The sequence below is a fragment of the Charadrius vociferus genome, unplaced genomic scaffold, assembly GCF_000708025.1.
Source record: "Charadrius vociferus isolate BGI_N301 unplaced genomic scaffold, ASM70802v2 scaffold213, whole genome shotgun sequence".
Classification (NCBI taxonomy): domain Eukaryota; kingdom Metazoa; phylum Chordata; class Aves; order Charadriiformes; family Charadriidae; genus Charadrius; species Charadrius vociferus.
The window spans coordinates 550,385-558,840 of record NW_009647828.1 but is presented as its reverse complement, the minus strand read 5'-3'; the positions used below and the strand labels follow the sequence as shown (position 1 = coordinate 558,840).

The 8,456-nt window shown below is 40.0% G+C and overlaps 1 protein-coding gene across 1 annotated transcript in view; it reads left to right on the top strand.

Moving 5' to 3' along the window:
* Positions 1-6,419: 6,419 nt before the first annotated feature.
* The window catches only part of ATRN (attractin), a 118,868-nt gene continuing 116,831 nt past the window's right edge, over positions 6,420-8,456 (top strand). Inside the window, exons 1-2 of the mRNA XM_009882542.1 lie at positions 6,420-6,445; positions 7,090-7,173. Of these exons, the coding sequence (XP_009880844.1) occupies positions 6,420-6,445; positions 7,090-7,173 (110 nt within the window). The remainder of the gene's footprint in view (positions 6,446-7,089; positions 7,174-8,456) is intronic.

Sequence of the window (8,456 nt, the reverse complement as noted above, 5' to 3'; positions counted from 1 at the left end):
AATATTTGGTTTCTAGCTTGTTGACTTAGTGATTTTTAAGACTGCAGGAGTGTTTGTGCCTCCTGATCACTCTCAGGCTGTCCATGGTCATTCAGTCGTCTTTGGAGTGCAGCAGCTTGTCAGATCAAGGCATATCTTTAAGGAGCACAGAAGGATTTAGCAGGTTTGCGAGCATCAGTGCTGCAGGTTGTGACTTGGACAGGAGAGGCTGCGGTGATATGTTTTACCTGCTGCAATTTCTCTGAGCATCCTTTCTCAGACCTCGAACCAGGCTTCACCCTCATCTCTGATCAGCAGCCAGGAAATCACTTTCCATATTTTTACATCTTTCACACAGAAGGGCAAAGCTAATCTCTTCCTTTGAAGAAACAGTGTCTCCCATATCAAATTAACTGTCAGTCATTCAATTTTATTTTTTTTTTTCTGAATCAAGACAGCTCTTAAGCATCAATTCAACTGTACCGTGAAAAGTGGCATGAAAACAGAAGCTATTAAATGTCAAGGGTGATCATTACTCCTCTCTGACCTCTCTGCCGTGGCGAGATTGGCATAGCGGTGCAGAGTGACCTTCAAATACCTGATTCTCTTTGGGAGGAAAACCCTGATGAAGGCAATGCAGAGGATGGTTTTGCAGGCACTGGAATAGCGGCATGTTGCTGTGAGAATGGTTGAAGATGCTCTTTGCTTGCAAAGCCATCAGCTTTTGTAGGGGTTCATGGCTGTGTGCCTCTCTGTTGCAGAGTATGGCCATAAATGGCATTATTGTGGGAATTTTGACCTCTCGCTTTCCAAATTGAGTGTTCAGATCAGCTGGGGTTGTAGCAAACTAGCGGAGGCACCTTCTGCACTTTGTCCGGCTTGTGGCTTGATGGGAATTACTTGAGTGCTCTTTGCTGGAACTGTTGAGGAGTGTCCCCATTGAGGCTGGCACCTTTCTTTGGATCCTGTGTCAATCTGCCACCACCTGAGGAGGAGGACATGAGCTGAGCTGCTTCTTGAAGGAGAGTTGCACCATCCAGAAGCTCTTACCCAGAGTTCTGGAAATCACATGGTAGAGCTGTCTTCAAACTGATGCAGAAACTAGTGTGGTAGCACTGTGAAGGAGTAACTGCAAAAGCGCTAGGGTGAACAAGCAGTGACTTTGCACCCTTAGTTGTAGAGCTAAGATGATCGGATATGACACTTCCAGGGCTACAGCAGCAGTGGCTTTTGCATGAGTTTACTCGTCTTGAGGATTCTTTTATCTCGATTGCAGTGGAGACTTTGGACGTGGGAAGGAGTCTCCATATATACCCAGAGCAGGTCATTGTCTTTGGTTAGGTACCTGTTGCTGCATAGGTTAAATCCTTATGAAACTTGATTTTGCGGTAATGTCATTACTTTCATCAGTGTGAGACCTGGCATGTAATTAATTATATCTTCCCAGCTCTAATTGTAGTGCGGTACCTAGCTGGCAGAAGAGGGGATTTAGTTGTTACACCTTCGAAATCCATGAAATAGGTGCATAGATTTTGTTTATCTGCTACTCTTATCCCCTGTGTGGCTGATCGCTATTCTATGCCTCTAAATTAGGACATTTGCTTATAGCAAACCCTACAAGGATATATCCTTTAACCTCAGTTCGTTTATTGAGAAAATGAACAAAGCTAAATTGTTAATCAATTTAGGCTACAATGCCATTGTTCTTGTAATAGGCTGTAACAGCCCTTTCTTTATTGGCTTCAACTTCAAATTTACCCGAAACAATGGCTTTTAATTGTGGTGTGCTTGAGGCAGCGCAACAACACTTGGGAAGGAAAGGGGAGAGAGGAGGAAAACTCAATTGTTTGCATCAGTTTCTAGATTTAGCAACTTCCAAATTAGAATGAGCAACTGGGGTTTGGGTTGGTTTGGTGTTTCTTTTATTTGCATGTTTTTCTCCCCCCCCCGTCCCCCCCTTTTTTTTTCCTTAAGTGGAAAGGCTGTGCTAATCCAGACAATACGCTGATAAGTTTTCTGTGGCATTATAAGTGTCACTGCAGTCTTACTGAAAGCAATGCAAACTGATTCTGAGATCCACTGATGACCTCTTAGAGGTTAAGGATTAATATATTTTATAAACCAAACCACCCTGCTTACCTTTTCTAGTGAATAATGAAGAAAAGGCAATTCGCATTTTCTCTTTTGTACTTCTGATGAAAATAAATATATTCAACACCCCATTGCCAGCATATAGTGTGCCTTTAATGTTGCAATGCTTTGGAAGTGAGTGCCACAAAATGATTTAGTCCTCAGTTACAAGCTACCTCTCAACTTCGTGGCGTTTTGTACTCAGCTATTAGCAAGAGGATTGCTTGAGATTTATTAGATGGTAATTAGGTAACATCTTTGAGTCTTTGCATAGTTGTGCAGTTCATGTCTCTGTAGGAACTTTGTCAGTGTATACTAATTTGTATTTGAAAAATACACACTGCTAGTATTACTCATGTTATTATTAAAAACACCTGGGTTTATCTGGTATGCTCCAATACTCAGATTTGGCTTTTCACCCGGGAGATGCTATTGCTCGGTGTCTGATTTTCTTGTGTTGGTGGTGTGCTTTTTAGGGGCTCTGAGAACTAGCGGGGAGTAGCTGTAAGTGTAACACAGAGTTCTTTTACCTAAAATACTTCTCTTTGAAGCAGGCTCTTTTTTGTGATATCTTCGTCCTTTTCGTTGCTTCCCTGTTGTCTTTGTCTTACAGAAAATTGAAATAGGCAGCACTCAAGGTTGGAGCCAGTTGAATACATGTGCTGTAGATGTAGCTCCCTAAGTCCCTTTTTCCCTTTGATTCTTAACTATGGCAGTCCACTTGAAAATCGGTGAAAAATTTTCCCCAGCTATACATAGGACTGTGGCCACCTGGTGAAGTTTGAAACAAGCCTTAAGTAGTGTATATATACACATGAGTATACGTATATATTTTTAAATCTGAGTTTTGTAAACAGATCCTTGCAATTGTTTTTCCACCTTGGAGGTTTTAAAGTCAATATTGTAGCTTTGTAGGTGCTAAATGCTTTACCTGTGCTTTGTGTATGTTTTTCCACCTGCCTGTATGTGTGTTTATATATTACAGAAAATACTTAAAGGACTTTGCTTTATTGTTTTATGAGGATGTAGCAGCTGCTCCCTGCAGAGTTGTAGATGTAACACCCAAGTAGTACAGAAGTGTCTCTTGTAGAGTAGCATCATGTACTACCAAGTTAGGAAAGAAAAATGGGAATCGATACCTTTCCATACTTTATGGAACCCGATTTTCGCGTCCGAGTGATAAAATTATAAATATGCACAAAGCATTTATTAGGGCAGAAGACCTCAGAGCCTGGTGGCATTGGTAGCAGGTTACCCAGGGGTAAAAGTCTTCTAGTGTATGTTGTGAGAGAAGTTCTAGTTCGCAGCCCCCGTGTATGTTAGGAAAATGTCCTGCGTTGAAGTACTCTGTTCCTGGAGTGTTTTCCTCCTTGAGTTAATCAAGTATTCCCTTCCTGAGCCTCTGCTCACAGACAAAGCCAGAACACTGTGTAGAACATGTCCTAGTTATCAGTGCCCACCAGTACCAAACAAGGCACAGTCACATACAGTGCAAATAGGACTGATTTGAAAGGGACAAGGGGTTTTGTTTGCTTATTTTAATTAGAGCTGGGAGATCAGTTTAGCTTTCTCTATTGAATGTAAAGATAAAATTCCAGATTCAGTTTGCTTTTAGTGCTTAGTATTTATTTCTGTCTGTGTTGGAGCATGTCTCTGCGAGTGTTTATAGAGTAACGTGGATCTGCTAATGCCCTGCCCGTGCCAGGCAGTATGCGGGGTACAAACTTAGTTCCTATTTCTTTTGGTTTCGGAGACGTAAAGTCTGATTTTTTTTTTTCTTTTTTTTTTTTTAAATATCCTGTATTTGTTCATTAATGGCATCAGCTTATAAAGCTTATTAAGGAATCCGAGTAACTTACAGATCTGTAAGATAGATAAGTATTATCTATTTATAGTATACCAAAGAAATTTTTCTTTGCTTTTTTTTTTAAACTAAATCCTGTGTTTTGATTTGCATTGCTGAAATGTGATTAAATTATGGTGATATTGAAATGTTCTTCCCCCCCCCAGCCCCGAGATGTGACATGGCTGGGGCTACAGTACTAACAGAATTGTTTTGGGTTGTTTTTTTTTTTTTCTCCCATCACTCTTGATAGCATTTCTGTGGTGAATGATTTAGTAATTGTTTCCAGAGAAAATTGTTCAAAGACTTTTCTGAGCAGAGTCTCTTTTGAGAGCTTGGCAGATTGCATATGGTTGTTTTTTAGCTTGTGAGACTTGCTCAGGTTTCCAGAGTCTGTTTACTCTTGGTTGCATGCAAAGTGCTGTCAGTGCTGAAGCGTTGATACAGTTTGATTCCCAGCTTTTCCACAGATACTATTTTCAGAAGGATTAATTTTTAGACGAAAAGTCTAGATGTTATTGCCTACAACTTGGAATTTGCATCTGTTTTTGCAAATTCCTGGTCAGTAGATAAGTAATTTGAATTTTCAAAGATGTTAAAGCCTTAAAATATATATGTGTATGTTTATTTATCTATATCTGTGTCTACATTTATCTGTATATCCGTAGAAGGTACAGATGGTTCCGGTGCTCCTGAAAATTGGAGTTGTTTCTTCACTTGCTTAAATGTAGATCTCCTGCAGAACTTCAGTAACTGGCTTTTAATAATCTTAAGCTAAATTTCTGAGGTTGAAAAGTATTATAATAAATTGATATGGAGGAAGAGGAAGGTGGTTTTCAAAATCTGTGTTTTTTGCCTTTTTAATTTGGATCAGAGACAAACTTTGAAAGTGCTCTATGGAGAAGATTCTGAAAACCCATTTTGACTCAGTCAAAATATTTTAAAGAGATTAGATGATAACATTAACAGTTCACTAGGAAAAGGCACAGCAAAAGGTTCCAAGATACCGGTTTTGGGAACTTATGATCTTGCTTCCCTCTCTTTTCTGCCAAATGTGATTTTGCAGAGTGTTTTTGTTTTGCTGAAACTGTGTTTTAAGTAGGACATTTTAATTTTGCCAGAAGGCTGTGATTTGCTCCAGCAGTGTGTCGACGACCGAGTTCATAACCTCCCTAGGTAGGGATCCTGTTTCATGTGCCACTGTATGCTCTGCCAGGATGTGGTGTTTGCGCGTCTTCAGATACCGCTTCCATTTGACGCCAGCCTTCCCTGGTAATTTATTTTCAGCTGTTTCTGCTATACTTCAGCTGTTTGTTAAAACCAATCTGGAATATTTGGACTAATGCATGTGAGATGGCAGTGTGCATTCCAACGGTCCGGCTCTCGGTTTTGTTTTCAGCCCATACATGCCCCTACCAGTCTCTATGCTAAAGCAGAAGATGCACAATCTCAGTACCTGTTTTTGGGAGCCCAAGCGATGCATTGGATCCCCTGCCCCAAACTCATGCTAGATACGTCTCTTTCAGCCTTGATGAAGTGAGATTGTCTTCTCTGTTGTCCATGGTCTTTGAAGAAAGCATACCCTGTTAAAATCTGTGGAAAGGAGAAGTTATAGTTGTGGCCAGTAGATTGCTACCTTCATTTTATCTTACAGTGTGGATGTGTTTGATTGTTGCATTTCAAGTAGGAGTAATGGAAACGTGAAAGCAGGTTTTGCATGGCTTTGCTCAGTACCTGTATTCATGCTTATTACAAGTTTACAAGTAATGAGCATGAATATAAATTTTCTTCATACAACAACAAAGGGTTAAACATAGTTCTGAAATCTGTTGTGAACTTTTCATCAAACACCCTTCTGAGCTCCAGACTGGGTTTGCTGCTTGTTTGGACACCCCTGCAAGCACTGTCTAGATAAATGCAGTTGTCTACAATTTGTACTGTACAATGTTTTGCAGATGTTGACAAAAATGAGTCCTCTGTTGGCTTTATTCCTTTCTCTCTTTCAGTGGCATCTTGAATTTTTAATGGTGTTAATTGCTGGCATTCATTGAGTATCCTGGGATGAATGACTCCAACTGTACTTTCTGCTTTTATATCCTTTTCCAGAGTCTTTTGATACTGTCAAGTTGTCACCTCCTGTTTATAGGTGCAGAAGGGAAGGGATGTTCATAGGGTAGTCCTAGCACCATCCCAGCAGTGGGGACCACTCAGCTCCTTTCAGTCATTTCATGTGGGATGTTCGGATTCAATATTGGGAAAAATTTCTTCACTGAAAAGGGTTATCAAGCATTGGAACAGGGTGCCCAGGGAAGTGGCTGAATCACCATCCCTGGAGGTATTTAAAAGACGTGTAGAAGAGGTGCTGAGGGACATGGTTTAGTCATGGACTTGGCAGTGCTAGGTTAACGATTGGACTTGATGATCTTCAAGGTGTCTTCCAACCAAAATGATTCTATGATTCTGTGACATGGGGGTGGGAACATGCTACCGAAGGTGGGGGATGCCTGGAACAGCCATTGTCTGCTGTTATCCTGAGTTATGCTGCCATTCATGCATGAGGAATTAAGGTCTTAGTTTGCACTAGAGGGTTATGGGGATCAGTCCCTCCATTCAGGAGGCCGTAAAGGACTTTGTGAAGAGTCAGATACAGAATGGGCCATAGACTGTATCTGAACTTCTTGCAAGAATTGTGTGGTTTGTGTAAATAAATAATTTCAGAATAACTTCAGCTTTTCTGTTAGGGAATGCCTTTTGCTGGCTGTGTGGTATTAGTCTGTGCATTAGTCTTTGTTTGTGGAGAAAGGTGTTTTTTTTTTTTTTTTTTTTTTTTTTTTTTTTCCCTCCTAGGGTGCTGATTTGAAACAATACCATCAATCTGGTAGAGAAACCATCGCTCTCAACTGCTGTTCTTTAAGCATAATATTCAGAAAACATGTACAGAGAGTTTACCAGGAGAATGCCAATTACCCAATTGTTTTTTGTTGCATCGTTGTTGGTTTGTTTGTAGTGGCTTTTAAGTAAATGAAAATCTAATGATGGATTTCAAATTTCTGATGAAATCTTCTAAATTTAGGAAATCCTTTATGAATGTTTAATACCATCAGAGAGTAATGCTTATCTTTATTTTTTGTTTACAGACTCACTGGACCTTCAGGGTATGTAACGGATGGGCCTGGAAATTACAAATACAAAACAAAATGCACCTGGCTCATTGAAGGAAGGTGAGTGCAGGAAGCATCTTGGGTTTTAGTGTTGCTTATTGTGACTTCAGGTGAGGTTTATCTTCACTGAGTATTTTTTTAGATCTCGTGACTCTTTTTTGATATTCTTAAAACTAGGTAGGGCAGCACATAGTTATTCTTGGTAAATAAGTTTTGGGGGTTTTGTGCAACTGGGCCCTCCAAAGTGAGTTCTGAATTAGAGGTTTGCTGTGTAAAATACCATTCACGTTGAAACTGTGCACTGAAAATGAGAATAAATGCGTCTGTGTAAATAAATTAAGAACTAAAAATTATTTAACTTATTGTAGTGGGCCATTCAGATGTTTGGGATCTGCTGTGTATGGGACTTTTCGGCAGTATGAAAAAAATAGATAAAACTCTATTAAAGCCCTTATTCATGAAGAATCGGTTTCTGTAATCACGCACTTCAGATGCTTCTATACTCACTAGGCCATGAGGACTTCAGAGGGACCATTGGCCCTCTTTGCAAAGATCATCTAACTTCAAGAAGTCTCTTAGACCTCTTCCCGTCCTGTATTTGGTCTTTATATTGTTTACAGTGACTTCTTGCAGAGATTTTAGGAGCAGCCTATTTAGTGCATATCCTCTGACTGTCATCTGATTAATGGTGCAGCAGTTCAGAGCCTCTGCCTTGTTGAAATATGTTTTTTGTAGCACCAGGCTGACGCCAGGACTGTAAAATCAATTCGTATAGTCTCTAAAACTTTGCATGGTCAGTTATGATGCTGTGTGTTAACAGCTATGTGTTAAGTCGCATTCCATGCTGTTCCCTGATTCTGTGAGTAGAGAGGTTTGTGAATAGGAACAAGTCATGTGAGAGCATGAATGATTTCACTTGGGTTGAATGCCTGTAAGCTGAGGTCTCTTGGCATTTTGGAGGATCAGAAATTACTAAAAGCCCAGGATACGCTTTTTTCTTTAGTCTTCTCTCTGTGTTTGGGAGGTCTGATGGGTGGAGGGGAATTGGTATTCACTCCATCTACTTTGGACATTTATTTTGGATGAGTAACTTAAATACCTAAGCTCCCAGAATATTCAAAGGTAAGGGCTAAGCTGTTCCAGAGAGCCATCTAGAACACTGAAAATGGGAGCCTACCACTCACCATTAACTATTTAAGGAGCCCAGTTCTTTAATGTGGTTAAGATCAAAAGTTAGATGCTGTAAGTGGCAACACCTCTTAATTTTTGCAGGTAGTAAAAATACAACTGTGGCCAGTTTGGAATTACAAATAATTAAAAAATGTTTTGCAAGAATGTTATTA